Raw genomic sequence first — 17,889 nt, forward strand, 5'->3', positions numbered from 1 at the left:
ACATATTGCATTCTGGTAGCTGTAGTTCCGCTGAACTTTGACTTTTTATATGGCGTTCCGTAGCATACTGAGAAGAAACAGACATGCGTAGTGGTAAGAAACCTATAGGCCCAAGTTAAACGCCTTTTTTGCACGTCTGTATAGTAGACCTGCCTCCGGCTCTCTTTAGTGACGTTTCCGCGCAATCCTGTCCCTCCTCCGTCTCCAGGGGGACCTCCGTTGTGGGTCCATAGTGGAGTCCGCTTCTCTCGGTCGTTCTCCTTCCTCGTCCAAGATGGCAACACTAAGTGTGAACAAAATCGGGTCTGGCTCTGGGATGGATGCCGGGAACAGACACAGCCGAAGTCCGGCGGGGCCTGTTGTGAAGGTGAGTCCAGTGAACCTGAGAAGGCGGGCCCTTGATTTTGGCTTCTTCAGGGACCGAGCGATGGAAAACTGAGAGGATCCGTCGTCCCTTTAGCCCGCTAGCGCTTCTCTCTTTTCTCTCTCCCAGCATCCCCCGAGAATCACTGGGGTTTCTCTGGGTAGATTCTCGCAGGCCGCGTTGGAGCAAAAGGGGGTAGTTCCAATGGCCTGCCTTGCCTAAGCCATCAGATCAGAATTGTTCACATTCTTTCTCCCATCCTGATAAAACGAGTGCTTTAAAGTAATAGAATCTCCCACAGATATTTTGATATTTACATTTTTCCTCATACGTCTATGGAGATTCTCAGTCATGGTTGTCTCAAAGGTGCTTTTTCAAAAGGCAACTGGACTGTGTTGTTTTTTTTTTCCTTGAGGAAGAAGACATTTCACTGCTCATCCAAGAAGCTTCATCAGTTCTTCATATTTTCTTCATAGACTGAATAAGGAAAAAACGATGAGTATTCTTGCCACCAGGGAAGGATCCTGTGCTTTCAGGATAAAATATTGGATACAATTTAAATGAGCGAAACACTTCAGGAAGATGTAGCTGTGCTGACAGTAACATAATCAGCCCTTTTCAGTTTGAATTATTCTTGGCATGTAATTCTTGAAAAAGTCTCTCCCCTCACAAAGGTAGTAAATAAAGTCCTTATCTCAAGTCATTGGAACTATGAATATATGAAGAGAAAAAATCTCCTTAGTAAATTGAGATTTTTCTCTTTGTAGAATAACAATCTTTAAAACCTAGATATTATTCCACTCCAAAAGGCAGTAGATTTATATTTCTTTTTTTAAAGAGGTCCCTTATGATTTTTTTTGGTTTAAGGGAAAAGTGAACTGAGATTGTTTTTCCTGGAACTAAGCTCCATGTAAAATTGCTTCTGAAGGGACATACGGGTTCTCAGTCTAAGGTTGTTGAGAAAACACTTGAACCAGATCTGTTGATCAAGGCACTTTATATGATATGCTCTAGGACAGTGATGGCGAACCTTTTAGAGAACAAGTGGCCAAACTGCAACCCAAAACCCACTTATGTATCGTCGTGTGTCGGGTGGGCGTGGCCCATTGGGTGGGTGTGGCCCATTGGGTGGCCGTGGCTGCGGTGGTAAAGGCAGACTGGGTAGGACTAAAAAGTTCAATCAATTCCAACTTTGCGAGATCTTTTTTTCCCCGCGAGAAGTTGAAATTGATTGATTGAACCTTTTTTTTTCTTTTTGCATATGGTGGCGGAGGCCTAAAGTGAAAAGGTTTTATAAAACCCAGCTGAAGGCCTAGGACTGGGGCAATGGTGCACGTGCCCACAGTGGCACACATGCCATAGGTTCGCCACCACAGCTCTAGGATGTGAGCTGTAAAGACTATCACCCAGACTGATTGATGTACAGAATAGTTGTTGCAGTTTGACATTGAATTATATCATCTAAACTAAGAAGAAATTGGTGATGTCTTCATTTTCCACTCTTAATTGCATCTTTAAACCACATAGATATCCTTAATCATTGAAAATTGACCTTTTTCTCCCTTCCATTTAATTATGTCCAATTATTTTCTGTTAATTATAGGTTTTGGAATGTGGAGTCTGTGAAGATGTGTTTTCATTGCAAGGAGACAAAGTTCCCAGACTTCTTTTATGTGGTCATACTGTCTGTCATGACTGTCTTACTCGACTTCCTCTCCATGGCAGAGCAGTTCGGTGTCCTTTTGATCGACAAGTTACTGAACTAGGTAAGGTATTTTTAAACCTTGATACATAGTTAAGATTTTGCTGTTTAGTAAGTGGAAGAGTAAGTTGAACTCAACTATTTTATTCAGATACTATATATTCATATGTATGCCGGTGTATATAATAGCCATAAAAGCCAGCTGGGTGACTTTGGGCCACTCATTATGTCTCAGTCCAACTCACCTCACAGGGAATATACATACAATAATATACATAGAGAAGCACATGCATGCATAATAAAATCTCCACTTAATAGATAATGTAGGGAAGGTATCTGTGAAATCATTTGTAAGATGAGGACTAACTGTATTGCATGTGCCAAGCTGGGTTAATGAAAAGCCAAGGAGCTTTTTTGCCTATTGTTTGATCAGAATGAAACAAAGTTTTAGTAAGAATCCAAGATACTAGGCCTATAAGACCTATACAAAGTATATTTTGGTCCAGGATGGGAAAATATGTGATGAAGCATTGATTTCACTACTACTGATGCTGGTGTGATGAGAAAGAATTGCATTTGAAACAAAGAGGGGATTTGGAATAGGTTCCTAAGAAAACTGGTCTGAACTCTCTAGAGAAGTGTTTCTCAGCCTTGACAATTTTAAAATTCCTCAGCCAGCCATGCTGGAAAAAAAATACAAATACTTGATTTGTCATTTGTACTTCCTTTTTAAATTTTAAAGCCTCCACCAGTTTTACTGGTAGATCCAGTGAAACATTCTTTTCTAGTAATTCTCTTTCTGCAGTTGCAAATCCACTTTTGATATCATTTCTATGGATAAAATTTGTTCTGAATCTGTCATTATTTGGATAATTAGCATAGAAGGAAAAAATTCTATAAATCGTTTTTGTTTTAGCATAAGGGTCAGGAGTTTAATGAGATTGATATGCATTTATCAATGATTTGTGCTGTATTGTTCATTTGTCTTCATTTGTCCTTCATTTTTAAACCAATGGTATCGCGAGATGGTTGACTATTTGAAGTAAGTAAGTAAGTAAATAACTAAATAAATAATTCAGTGACAACATGTGATGATTTTTGTCTTTTTTCCCAAATAGGTGATTCTGGTGTGTGGGGATTGAAAAAAAACTTTGCTTTGTTGGAACTCCTGGAGCGATTGCAGAATGGATTAGGTGGTCAATGTGGAACAATTGAAGAAAGTATTGGCCTATCTGGAGAGGTAATAATAATTCATTTTATTTATTTTATTGTCATATTCAGAATGTAAGCAAGTGATGAAATTCTGAGAATTATAGCTCAGCAAAATTTGGATGATCACAAGTTCTTTACCCTATTTAAATTGAACAAATGGCTTTGGAGGCACATATTTTATACAAAGCAATCCTGCTCATGTTTTTCTTAAGTTAATGTCAGGTGGTCTACTCTTATATAATCGTTAGAATAGCTAGATCGGTGAGAATGAAAGACAGGAATTTTTTTTACTAATGGCCTCTCAGTTTCTTTCTCTCTGCATCTCTCTACATATAATACATCTGGTATAGATCTTTAAGAAAGTTTTTGGGGAAAAAAATTGACCTGGACTTTCTTAGCTATATTTGTAGGGGTTCATCTCTAAAAAATAAGATATAAAAATTTAGATATTTTTTTTTAAAAAAATAGCTGTTGTTTTCTTTATTTTTAGTGCATCATCCGATGTGATGAAGATGACACTCATCTGGCTTCTGTGTACTGCACTGTTTGTGCTACCCACCTGTGTACAGACTGTTCCCACCTTACACATTCTACAAAAACACTAGCAAAACACAGACGTGTGCCCCTTGCTGATAAGCCACATGAAAAGACGATGTGTTCTCAACACCAAGTGCATGCCATTGAATTTGTGTGCTTGGAAGAAGGTTGTCAGGCCAATCCTCTTATGTGTTGTGTTTGCAAAGAATACGGAAAACACCAGGGTCATAAAGTAGGTTTCATTCTTGATTTCCATCTGTGTTAATACATGACTGACTGAGTGGGTAAGATGTATCTGCATTCCAATAACATTACTTTAAAGCTGCTTGTCTGCAGTAATAGGGTAGGATGCCTACACATGAATGTTTCTAATTTTATTGGAAATGCCATTTGTATACCGTGCTTAAGTTTTACTCTCTGTAATATTTTAGAAGCAACTAATCTGTATAAACTTTGTCCTTTTTCAAGCTTCAAGTCAAAATCAGAAAACTTTTAGAAAAGTAGTTTTATTTTTTCAATTTACCATCTCCCTTTTTGTTATTTTCAATCCAATGGAATATTGGAAATAATTCATGAAAAGGCTTTGAGATTCTTTCTGTCTCTTGACAGGATCACACTTCAGAAACTAAATAGAATGAGACCAAATTTGGTTTGGGAGGAGAAAACAACAAAAGATTGAACTGGCAAATACAGGGAAAATTACAGAAGTCATTTCCCCAGTGCAGTCATTCAGGAAAGGCAGTTGGTAAAAGCTTGAAAGGTCTCTGGCTGTTCCATTCTAAGCCCCCCTCTCTCTTCGTCCTTCATGATCTAGAGTGGAACATATGCAGCTCCCCCTGTGCTTCCCAGTGTGCCATATCCCCAAACGTAGCTACAACACGAAGGGGAGAACAGAAACACCCAAATACAGAATATAATTAAACAAAAGATATAGATTCCTGTAATGGCCAATGCTGTTAAAGAATTTGGAAAGTATGCTTTCCCATATCTGTTGCATTCTATGTTTTTGTAGCAGAATGTCCAACATTCTGTTTCCAGTTTTATAATGGGTGACAAATGGAATGCAGATCAGAAGAACTTCAGGAAAGGATGTTCATTGTTTTGTTTGTTTGTTTTTCCTTTAGCACAGTATATTGGAACCAGAAGCAAATCAGATCCGTGCTTCCATTTTAGATATGGCTCACTGTATAAGAACTTTCACAGAAGAAATCTCAGATTATTCTCGGAAACTAGATGGAATTGTACAACAAATAGAAGGAGGAGAACAGATCTTTGAAGATGGTATAGGAATGACCCATACAGAACATGTAAGCAATTTTCTAGTTTCTTCAGTTTATGTATAATCTTTATAATAAATTTCTTAATTTTAGATTTCTTTTGGAAGTACTGATATATCACATACTACAGTATTTACATTTTATGAACTTTTTTGCAATAAATAAACACTAACCATGGCAGACTCACACAAAGTTGATAATGTTCTTACATTTATCCTACATTTTATCTGTAGGATAAAACAGATGTCAAGAACATTAAGGAGATGATTGATTCTGGAGAATTTGGAAACATGATAATGAAAAATGTCAGGGATGCAGAGAACTCTTTTAAAACTAGAGCAAAGGCATATTCAGCGGGAGTTTCATTCATATCTTTAAACAAACTTTTAAAAACACCTTTTTGTGCAGAATGAATGACAGCAATTTTTTTATTTTTCTGATTTCATTCTGTGCTTATGTCGATCTAATGTTTCAGCATTTTTAACATTGGAGATACAATACATTGTGAAATCTGAAAGTCATGCATTTTGACTTTTGTAATACTGCTGTTCTTATTATTTCATTTTTTTCCTCCCGATAAAGCAGGATGGTCACATTAAAAATGAATACTCTGTGTATATGATTGAGCTTACATCAGAGAGAAATACTATTCAAAACAAAATTTGTTTTAGTATAATCAAAATGCCTCTGCAGCCTCTCGATTTTATAATCCCACTTCAGGTTCCAGGCACTGCAGAGAATGCTCGGTCATGTGTCAGAGCCTATTTTTCTGACCTTCACGAGACACTTTGCCGCCAAGAAGAAATGGCACTTAGTGTGGTGGATGCACATGTGCGAGAAAAATTGATCTGGCTTAGGCAACAACAAGAAGATATGACTATCCTGTTATCACAGGTTTCAACAGCATGTCTTCACTGTGAAAAGACTTTACAGCAGGTAGGGGATCATTATTATAACCAAAATCAGTATTGGGACAGATGTGGATATATATGTCTTGAAATGCCAACTCTCAGGTACAAATATTGTACAATTTGTAAATAATCAATATTGGACAACCTGTTACAGATTCTTAGTGGATTATAACCTGGCTTTACTGAAATACTGACCTCATAAATAGCAGTGGGAGACAGAATCCTCCAGACAAAAAGCATAACAAAATGTCAAGGTAACCAACAATATCATAAGCAACTGGTTGAAGTCAAATTCAGATTAAAACTTGAGTTTCATTCATGGTTTATTGTTTATTAAAATGTTGAGACCCCATTTCTGAAAAGCAGTATAAATTAAGAAAACATTAGATCTGGCTTCGAGGTATAAGCATCAGTATCTGCAGTACATTACAGTTATGTTGGATGCAAATACATAGATTGTGGTATTTGTGTGATGATCTCATTATACCATTTTGTCATTTGCCTCTTTGTGGATTCCATGGGTAAAAGTGTTTATGGAGGATATTAAACTTGATTATTAAAACATGTAATTATTAAACAAACTTTAAATCCTATTGTGTCCAAAATATATAACAGAAGTAAACTAAAACTGATTGGTTTTGTTTTCTGTTTAACCTTTTAGAAATTAGTTTAAATACATTTTTAATATTGATGAGCAATTAACTTGTATTATTTCATCTGAATAAAATATAACTTGTTTTCTTGTTTCTAGTGTGATGCTGCTCTGATCTTTAAGAGACAAAAGTTTTTATGAACAATGTACTGACTTTGTAGGTTGTTTATATTAATGAGTTATGAAACAGTTGTATTTATTTCTGTTGCAAAATAATTTTAATCTAAATCTGCTAGAGTTGAAGTTCCATTTTTTAAATATTTCTTAACCAGTTTTGGAATGGCATACAATTTTTTTTAATTTTGTTACAGTAATCTAATCCATCAGAAAAGTGTATAAATATATACAACATCATTAAATAATCAAATATAATCTCAAAATGAATAAGTATAGCTGTGAGTTATATGACTTTGGTGATACATGGAAAGAAGGGAAGGAGAACTACTTATAAGCAAAGCAATTTCAAAAACTTAGTGTCACTTGAAAGTCTTTTTGATAAACTGGCCACGAAGAAAAGTCTGATTCAGATGTTGACAACTAATGCATATGAGTAATCTGTTGCTGCAAATCATGACAGATTTCTCCTTCTATGTTGTATAAGTTCTGTGTTATATTAACCCATAAAATTAAATTTTTGGGGACAGCTTGTATGTTCAGAGGTAGGCAATATTTCAACAATTGAGACACTACCTTCCAAAGACCTTCTTCTCACCTATTGATTGTGACTCACATCTCATTATCACAAGAGTAGATCACTGCAGTGCTCTTTATAATGAATACCTGAATAACTATTCAGAAACTACAGTTGATGCAGAATGCAGCAGCCTGCACAGGTAGGTGAGAGCCACTGCAGCTGTTTAATACTAGAATTTTGATTGCTGCATGGACCTCTGATAGGTTTATAGTAGAATTGAAAGTGGCCTTTAAAGAACTGTGTGGTTTGATTTCCAGATGTTCAGGACCACCTTTCTCAAGAGACCTGATTTATTTTATAACATCTTGGCTCTAAGATGCCTAGTTACCAGCATGTGGGAAGTAAGAATAGTATGGGCCCAGAAATCATGCTTTTCTTGTGGTGGTATCTTGTACAATAGCATCCCACCAGAGATTTGATCAGCATTTAACTTGGAATTGTTATGTAATTGTGTTGTTATTAAGTTGGCTTTGGCATTGGATTTCATTTTTACTGCTGTTCTTGTTGGTTGTTTTTTTAATACCCTAATTTGTAGTTTTCTTAAATAGATCATTTTTATTGTATTGTTTTATTATTTTCCCTCCTTCATCATCATCATCTCCTTACCAGGATGAGTAAAAATGAGTTTTCCACTTATTTTAGGATAGGAATGTAACTAAAATTCAACCATTCTGTTGGCAAATGTTGGCAAAATGATTTGGGCCAAAAGTAGGTTAGTGCAAGGACTGTGAATTCACCCATCTTGGTGTAATTTCTCATTCTGTTATATGTTGAAAAGGATAATATTTAGATGATTCTGTGCTTACTACACTAAATTTAGCTTCCCTTTTTAGGATGACTGTAGAGTTGTTTTGGCTAAACAGGAAATTACAAGGCTTTTAGAAACATTGCAGAAACAACAACAACAATTTACAGAACTTGCAGACCACATTCAACTTGATGCTAGCATTCCAGTTACTTTTACAAAGGTATAGTTCTTTTAATCTCTAGGTTAAAGATTCAAAACATGAGTTTGGTTCTTATTCTTTTCCCACTAACAATTTGGGCAACTTTGAAATAATCTGCTGTATGGTACAAGAATCTGTTTGGGTTAAAATGAAAACTACAATTAAAAGGTTAATTTGGTTCATGATCTGTAGCTAAAAGTGGAAGCTGGAACGTTGAGATCCATTCATTCCTTCTGTTTATGTTCTATCCCAGATGGAACAAAGAGCTGTATTTAGTTAAACAGTTATCTGCCAATGAAAGATTGCACAGCTTTTCATTTGTATAGGCCTGACAGTGGGTATATTCATTGACTTCAATACACATTGACCTATCTATTTAAATTAATACCAGAAAGCAAAATATTAGTTTGATTTCCAGTGTTGTAATATATCAAATATGGAATCTTCAACATTAATCACCTTTTACAAGTAATCTTTGTAACATATGTTACAAGCTCAGGATAGATAACCTTTTGCGTGGAAGACTTCAGTAGTCGCTGGAGAATTCTTCAGGATAGCACTGAAGGGAAAGGTAATTGTAGTCAGGATCATACACATAAAAATGCCCAGTTATTTTTCCCTTGGTATAGGTGCATACAGAATTCCATACTCAAGTGGGTTTTAAGAATATTGCACTCTATCCTTTACTTAACAAATGCTTAAATGCATAACTATATGCCCATATATGTATGCATATTCACCCCACCACTACCAAAGTTGTATTACAGCCTCTTTTCCCTTCTCTAACGAAGATGATTGGTGCCGTAATTTTAAAAATTGTTCATATCTACCACAATCTGAGCACCAGAGCTTAGTATATTTCTAAAACTGGAGATTTGTATAATACTGGTCAATGTTGCTTACTAAAACTAAGGTCTGAGGGTGTTGACAAGATATTTAAATTACTTTCTCAATCCTCAATTTATGACTTCTATTAAAAAAAGGAAAAATTATTTGACTGACATGTAAAAATGCCTTTGAATGTTAGCTTCTAAAATGAACAACCCTTTTTTCTCTACTGAAGGACAATAGAGTACACATTGGACCAAAAATGGAGATTAGAGTGGTGACCCTTGGATTAGACGGAGCAGGCAAAACTACCATTTTATTTAAATTAAAACAAGATGAGTTCATGCAACCCATTCCAACCATAGGTAAGTAACAGAGATTTCAAAAAATGTGATTTTCTTGGGTATGTTTTGTTAGGAATGTATAATTAAAGTTCTTTTACTCCCTTAGGTTTTAATGTTGAGACAGTAGAATATAAAAACCTGAAATTCACTATTTGGGATGTAGGTGGCAAACACAAACTGAGGCCTTTATGGAAACATTATTACCTCAATACACAAGGTAAAAATACAATGCTTTGTGCCTTAATTACTTTAAATATAATTGTATCTCTCATCCAAACATTTGGTAGTAGTTAATGTGAAAATAACTCCCATGGAAATTCATTTACCGTAATTTCAAAGTATAAATATTTAAGATGTAGATAACATTTACATTTGCTTATAATTTCTGAGGGATTTGCAAAAATCTCTAAATAACGATGAGATTGTTGTTTAATTAATTTTAAAAATTATACCCCAAGTATCCTTCACAGAAATCTATGCAACTAATAGCAAATAATAGTAAAAGCATTTCTCTGAAAAGCAGAAACATAAAAGACAATACAGCAGCAGCAACAAAAACATTAAGAAAGATGATATACTAAAGATCCTCCTCAGAAGGAAGAGTTCTCACTTACTTGTGAGGGAGGAAGTAAGAGAGGCCTTCATTGTAATGAAGTTTGAGAATCTATGTGCAATCACTGAAAGACTTTTCTCTAGACCCTAATCATGTAAGGCATACCAGAAGGGCCTCCAGAAATGATCTTGGTAGTCAGGTAGTTTCATGAAGAAGAAGGTAGTCCTTCTTGATCCTATCTTGATATCTTGATCTTATGCCATTCAAGGCTTTGAAAGTCATTGTTAATATTTTGCATTGTTTTGAGAAATTAGAATTTAGTACCACTGTTTTATATGTTCCTTATATGAAGTTCCTATGAACAGATGAGCTGCAATATTCTGAACTAAGTATTCCAGTACGTTTCATAAACAGTCCTATAGACAGCTGCAATTAGCCACATTACAGTTTCAATTACAAGTAGCCCTTGATTAACAATAGTAACTGGGTATGTAATTTCCATCACTTAAGTGATGTAGTTGTAAAGCATGACATAAAATGACCATATTACTTAGCTATGGCAGTTCCAGCAGTCCCAGTTACTGTTGTTAAGTAAAGACTATGGATTGTTATGTGAAGATCTCATGTGATCCCAATTTCTTACTTCCTGCCTGTTTCCCCATCGATTTTACTTGTAGGAAGCTGGAAGCTGATCATATGACTAAAGAACTCTGTTAGAACTTTTGAGAAACAGTTATAACTACCATTCGTTCAGCACCATTGCAAATTTGATCACTGAACAAGTGTTGTTAAATGAGGACCATCTGTAACACTTGAAACATTGGGTTTGATCCATGGTTACTTCTCCATGAATTTAAGTTTCTTCTCATGGCTGGACTTAGCAGCGTCTCCTGTCTCTACTATTGCCACATACACAGTGGAATAGGGAAATATAGATATTTTCACTGATTCTTTCATCCTCTTCTTAGTGCTATCTTATTTGGAGCAGATTTTGTTAGATTGGATGAGCAGTTCATTAAAAACCACTTCCTTGCATTCCATTTGCTGGTTCTTCAACTAATAGTTTACTTCTGCGTAACCCTGAAAGCTATTTCTAAAGTTTTCTGGTGTTGCAGAGGATGCATTTTTTTGTGTACTATAAGAGTCTGCTTCAAGTAGATGCCAGTGTCAAATTTTGTACTATTCCCTAGCTTTCAAATTGAATTTAAAATTTAATTCTCTTTCTGACCTCAAAAAATAAAATTTTAGTAGGATGAAACAAATTCATAACAAATGTAACTGCATAATTGTTCTTTTCTGTAGCTGTGGTCTTTGTGATTGATAGCAGCCATAGAGACAGAGTCAGCGAGGCACACAGCGAACTTGCCAAACTATTAACAGAGAAGGAACTACGTGATGCTTTGTTACTGATTTTTGCCAACAAACAGGTATTACAGCCCATTTTTTTCCTCTGTTTAATTTCCATTCTTTTCATTTTGGCAGTATAAAATGGGAGAAAATACAGAATATATCAAATATCGTTGTAATTTAAGTGACAGTCCTTAAAAACACATTAGTAAATCAATCAAAATAAAATAAATATTATTCTATTAAAAATAATCTTTTTGCCACTATTATTTTATCTGCAGCTTTCATTGAAAACTCGGTCTTCACTTCCATTCCTTCTCTACATGACTGGCTAAATGGAATGCCATCCACAAGAAGGATGGCTTTCTGTTTTCCTTCTCTCTCTCTCTCTCTCTCTTCAGTCCATCAGAAGATGGACTGAGAGCAAAATAGCTCTTGGGTAGGGCAGAACAAAAAGGAAATTCTGTCCTATGTTCATTCACTGAATACCAAGTGCTGGTCCTTGTGTTACTTGTTACATTATCAATAAACCATGCTAAAGGCTGATGTGAACCTATGTTAGCCGGTAATTAGTAAAGCTAAAAGTAAATGTTGCTTTCTAACACTAGTTTTTTGGCCTACACCTTTGTAGTTACCTGTGTCTGGTTTCTTGGGTTGACTTTATTTCTTCCAATTATTTCTGCAAATGGTTGGAACTTAATGCAGGATCTTAGTTGAAAGTTAATTGGAAGGACCTCTCCCTTAGAAAGAATCTTGTTATATATCACATAATTTGAATGCAGTTACAGAAACAGTTTAAATGATTTGTGGTGTTGCTATCTCTTCCAAGAGTTACAGGTAGGCTGGATTAAGCATTTATTATATACAATTTGTAGCAATATTTTTATAATAAAAGTTGTAGTCTGTCTTTTCTCTCCTGCTCAGTGTCCTAAATGCATTTCCCCTCCCCATTGGCTACATGTCCAAACTGTAAAAAAATACCGTATTCTTAAATAAGAACATTTACTTTTAAAGTACTATCTGTCTGCATATTAATATTATGGGGTTTTTTTTACAGGATGTGCCAGGGGCACTTTCAGTAGAAGCAATCACAGAATTACTGAATCTCCACAAACTTTGCTGTGGTCGTAGCTGGTACATTCAAGGTTGCGATGCCCGAAGTGGCATGGGACTTTACGAAGGACTGGATTGGCTTTCAAGGCATCTGGTAGCTGCAGGTGTACTGGATGTGGCTTAAGAGAGCTAGTAAGCATAAAGATCAGTTATTTATTTATGTGAATTGATATGGTCAGATGTGAACTTCATCTAAACCTGTTACTCCTTAAAAAGGTTTTGTTGGAATGCTAGACTGAAGCACAGTGGAGGTATATCTTGTGTGAATTACAGTAACCAAATAGAGTGATATAACGTATTTGTGGGAAAGGTGCCTTAATTTCTTTTAAAGAAATTTGAACTGAGGATCTTCAGCCTTCCCTATTAAACATCCTTCTCTCAGGATTTAGCATCTATTTAATTTCACTTCTTTCTATGATGGCCTTGCTGCATCCACTTGTTCTCTCAGATTTGGGTGCATGTATAACCTTTGTTTCACATTACCAACATAGTTTACTATATATTAAAGTGAAGCAGGAACTGAACTGCACAAAAGCTTGGTCCTGGTTAATAGCTCTTGCTCTTAAAACAAAATTCAAGCCCATATCTATACTGTTGTGCTAATCAGAGACTTACTTATTACTGTTATTATTCTGCAAATGTGGCTTACAAAGTATATATAATAATGCTGCCTCTAAAATGGCATTAATATAACATACATGTTCATGTTAATTTTCAGGTACATTTAGAAAACAAATGTCTAATGTACAAATGTTCCATCCATTCAAAGTTGATATTTAAAACATTAAGTTTAATATCTGACAGATTGAAGCTGTTATATAAGCTGTTTATCAGGTCAAATTTATTTACAAATATATTGTGTGCTTTAATTACAATCTGTTGACTTTATAACTTGTTGAAATTATATAGCCTATTTAACTGGTTATTTTTTATGCACACATTGCTTGTTACTGATGTGCTTTCGATAAATTATGATTAGCCTTGAACATGCAGAAAAAATAACAGTAGTGAAATAGGACCTCAACTAATGTAGTTGAGATGAGAAGTTTAAAAATTAATAGTGCAGGTTGTAGTAAAAATTAAGTATTCAGCAAACCATTTGTTCAACTCTAGAAAGGACAGGAAATTTTTGCCCAGAAAAAAATTGCATTCTAATAAAAATGGAGAGGAAAATGAAGGTGGCCTCTTGAATATTAAAATGATAAAGTAGCATTTCTCAACTTATTTACAAAGATGTCAAAGTTACACATTATTGCTGTGAATTGTGGGAAATATACCAGCCCACCCAAATATCATCAGCTTAGATAAAGTGTCCTGACTGCTTCATTTGCCTTTTCCATTTAATGTAGCCTGCTTCTGCCATATGCTTTCTTGCTTCTTTCTCTCTTCACACTATTTTTCACCAAAATTCTCTGTAGGGGTTGGGTTTTTACATTTTTGACATTCCTTGTCATAAAAACTCATGAAAAGCAAACCCCTATCCACAGATTGTTGTCTTCCACTTTTCTTATCTCAGTTGGAATGTTGTTGGAGTAAAGAACAGCGTTGTCTTACAGAAAAACTACTAGTTAAACATATGGCAGATATTATTTCAAATTATGTAACAAATCCTTCAGAATTTACAATTATTTGCCTAAATTGGTACATGGAAAACAGACTTTCTTTAAAAGACAATGTGCCCTTGTCTTAGCATTTTTTTAGTTGAGATTGCATGCCTGAATCCCTTCTCATTTTCCTATCATGTTAAACCTTATCAGAATTTGGGAGTTGTGTTATCCTTTGCAGTTCCTTCTAATCTGATGATACGTGACTATGTCCCTCTCCCCTTTAAGATCAGGTTTGGCTTCTCTTTTAATATTAAATTATTCAAAATCTTATTTAGCAGGAAATCTTGGAAAGTTGAAGATCCTTTAGTTTCCATATATATGTACGGTGAGGGAAAAATTATTTGATCCCCTGCTGATTTTTTTTTTAATCCCATTTATATCCCGCCCTTCTCCGAAGACTCAGGGCGGCTTACAATCTAAAGCACAAATCAATGTGCTTAGCAATTTTGTACATTTGCACACTGAAAAAGAAATGATCAGTCTATAATTTTAATGGTAGGTTTATTTTAACAGAGAGACACACACAATAAGAACTAAAAAATCCAGAAAAAATGCATTTCAAAAGTTATAAACTGATTTGCATTTTAATAAGTGAAATAGGTATTTAACCCCTTCACAAAACATGACTTAGTACTTGGTAGCAAACCTCTTGTTGGAAGTCACAGAGGTCAGACGTTTCTTGTAATTGGCCGCCAGGTTTGCACAGATCTCAGGAGGGATTTTGTCCCATTCCTCTTTGCAGATACTCTCCACATCATTAAGGTTTTGAGACTGATGTTTGGCAGCTCGAATCTTCAGCTCCCTCCATAATTTCCTATGGGATTAAGATCTGGAGACTGGCTAGGCCACTCCAGGACCTTAATGTTCCTCTTGAGCCAATCCTTTGTTGCCTTGGCCGTGTATTGTGGGTGATTGTCATGCTGGAATACCCATCCATGACCCATTTTCAATGCCCTGGCTGAGGGAAGGAGGTTCTCACCCAAAATATGATGGTACGTAGTCCTGACTATTGTCCCTTTGATGTGGTAAAGTTGTCCTGTCCCCTTAGCAGAAAAACACTCCCCAAGCAGAATGTTTCCACTTCTGCATTTGACGGTGGGGATGGTGTTTTTGGGGTCACAGGCAGCATTCCTCCTCCTCCAAACACTGCGAGTTGAGTTGGTCAAAGAGCTCGATTTTGGTCTCATCTGACCACAACACTTTCACCCAGTTCTCCTCTGAATCATTCAGATGTTCATTGGCAAACTTCAGATGGGCCTGTACATGTGCTTTCTTGAGCAAGGGGATATTGTGGGCATTGCAGGATTTCAGTCCTTCATCGCGTAGTGTGTTACCAATTGTTTTCTTGGTGACTATGTCTCAGCTGCTTTGAGATTATTGACAAGATCCTCTCATGTAGTTCTGGGCTGATTCCTCTGTTCTCATGATCATTGAATCTCCGTAAGGTGAGATCTTGCATGGAGCCCCAGACCAAGGGAGATTGAGTTATTTTGCATTTCTTCCATTTGCAAATAATCACATCAACTGCAGTCACCTTTCGCACCAAGCTGCTTGGCGATAGTCTTGTAGCCCATTCCAGCCTTGTGTAGATTTACAATCTTGTCCCTGACATCCTTGGACAGCTCTTTGGTCTTGGCCATGGTGGAGAGTTTGGAATCTGATTGATTGATTGCTTCTGTGGACAGCTATCTTTTATACAGGTAACAAACTGAGATTAGGAGCACTCCCTTTAAGAGAGCACTCCTAATCTCAGCTCATTACCTATATAAAAGACACCTGGGAGCCAGAAATCTTGCTGATTGATAGGGGATCAAATACTTATTTCACTCATTAAAATGCAAATCAATTTATAACTTTTTTGAAATGCGTTTTCTGGATTTTTGTTGTTGTTATTCTTTCACTGTTAAAATAAATCTACCATTACAATTATAGCCTTTGTCAGTGGACAAATGTACAAAATCAGCAGATCAAATAATTTTTTCCCTCACTGTAGGACATGGAAGCACACTATCTCCCTAATGCCACAGACTGCACATTTATTTCTACTTTAGTTTGAACTGAGATTCATTTTCAGATTAAAGCTTCTTTTTTACTGTGATTCTATAAAGATAATTCTGCATTTCCCCCTTGATATTGGTTGGCTTATTGATAGGGAAAGTTCTATGAAATGGTAATTTTGATGTTTAATATTGTTTAATTCTTTGACTGTTGTATCGAGTGACACACATTTTAAAGGTCATGCTTTACCATGGTTAATAATTTCATGTTAATACTTGAATCCATTCATTTTGACATGCACTAACTTTTAAGGCAGAATTAGCTTGATAGAGTAACTAGACTAGACCAGTTCTAGACTGTAAATTTGAGAAATCTAGGAGTGCATATTTGTAATGCCTGCTAATTTTCTTGTTGAAGAGACTCTTAGTTAGTTTATGCATAAATGTTCACTCAGAATTCTGATTGAATGCTGCAATCAGTAGTTCTGTGTTTTAAGACTGCAAAGGGTGAAGCTATAGATATAATTATTGATGCTATCCTAAGAATTAGAATGACCTTAGTAGAATGTTTCTTACCAAAGCAATAGTTCTTCCCCAATTAAAACAGGATTTAGATAGGAAATATGTAAACATGCCCCATCATCAATAATAGATGAATCAACAAAAGACCTGTTTATCTCATTAAGAATGGAGCTGCTGAGAACAAGGAGTCCAGAAGCTGCAGAGTCAGAACCTGCCATGCACGAAGCTCAATCAGATTGCAAAAGGAGGCATTGTTACTGTTTTATACTGCGATTGACTTGAGAATTTGCTACTTGCTTCAGCAGTGCATGAGCTGCAGTGAAGGATCAGTCCAGAATTTGGATGCCCAATAATAAGATCCTTGTTGAATGGTATTCCAAAGTCTGTAGACTGTAAGTAATGGAAGTTGCAGTTATTTACAACCCAGTCCTGCTTAAATGCTGTTGCTTTCTCCTACTTTCCAATTAATACTATTTGGCACAAAGTGCGTCTGCCTCTTCAAAATATAATTGCTGAAGTGATTGAATCATGTTGTTATACAGCACAAGCATGTGTTTCTGTGTTGTGCTGTTCAGTGGAGCTTAATCCTAGATAACTTCCAGGATCATAGTTTTATCAACTTAGTGAAATATCAATTCATCTTTAAAACATAATCATTTCTGAAACAAGGTCAGTGAAAAATCTTTTAAACTAGCCATCACTTTTTTTCATATTGTATTGAAGTAGTAAGTAATGTTGCATATAATTGTTTTAAAAGTAAAAAAATGCTACCTATTTGAAATAAAATATTTTCCATTATGTGGTTCCCTCCCTTTGGATGACAGGCATGTTTCAGCGTTCTGTAGCATTTATGCATTAATTGAAATGTATTAAAATAATTGGCTATAGATAACTAAATATTATAAAAGTAGGGGTTATTGGTCAGAAACATCTGTTACCTGCTTCAACTCCTGTCAAAATACACTGCAAGTTTAGATGTTTGTGTGAAGTAATTTGAAAGGTTTTACTATATTTTAGTGAAGTCAGACTTCTGCTACTGTATTGCTTATTTTATTTCATTTTAATGCTATTAGAGTGCATGATACCACTTGATATGTAGCAGTTCAAAAGACTGAATGTAAATTGTTATATCAGTGGCTTTAAACGCTATCGCTTGCTTCATGTAAAACTGAAAGTGTTGATTTTAGGAGAATGTGCAAAAATAATTGTTCGTTAATATTGACAAAAGTTGAGCTCTGCTGCAAATATAGTGTACTTGTATAAAAGTATTATTTAACTGAAA

At 35.6% G+C, this 17,889-nt stretch overlaps 1 protein-coding gene across 2 annotated transcripts; it reads left to right on the forward strand.

The window, feature by feature from the left end:
* The first annotated feature begins 107 nt into the window (after window positions 1-107).
* Window positions 108-16,857, forward strand: TRIM23 (tripartite motif containing 23). 2 transcript variants are annotated; one of them, XM_083357293.1, is made up of 12 exons: window positions 108-367; window positions 1,968-2,130; window positions 3,185-3,306; window positions 3,769-4,047; window positions 4,940-5,122; window positions 5,813-6,028; window positions 8,183-8,317; window positions 9,360-9,489; window positions 9,575-9,685; window positions 11,324-11,448; window positions 12,426-12,613; window positions 16,772-16,857. In XM_083357293.1, exons 1-11 carry the CDS (start codon window positions 275-277, stop codon window positions 12,603-12,605), a joined length of 1,737 nt encoding a protein of 578 aa, XP_083213419.1. In that variant the 5' UTR covers window positions 108-274; the 3' UTR covers window positions 12,606-12,613; window positions 16,772-16,857. The 2 variants fall into 2 exon arrangements, with proteins under 2 accessions (XP_083213419.1, XP_083213418.1); XM_083357292.1 differs by lacking the exon at window positions 16,772-16,857 and having other exon boundaries at window positions 12,426-14,451.
* Window positions 16,858-17,889: the final 1,032 nt, after the last annotated feature.

Source organism: Vipera ursinii (genome assembly GCF_947247035.1).
Source record: "Vipera ursinii genome assembly, chromosome: 2".
NCBI classification, from domain to species: Eukaryota; Metazoa; Chordata; class Lepidosauria; order Squamata; family Viperidae; genus Vipera; species Vipera ursinii.

Coding starts and splice junctions, on each gene's coding strand:
- TRIM23 (XM_083357293.1), top strand. CDS start 275: ATGGCAACACTAAGTGTGAACAAAATCGGGTCTGGCTCTGGGATGGAT. Junction 3,307..3,768: donor GTATTGGCCTATCTGGAGAG/GTAATAATAATT, acceptor CTTTATTTTTAG/TGCATCATCCGATGTGATGA. Junction 5,123..5,812: donor GAATGACCCATACAGAACAT/GTAAGCAATTTT, acceptor ATCCCACTTCAG/GTTCCAGGCACTGCAGAGAA.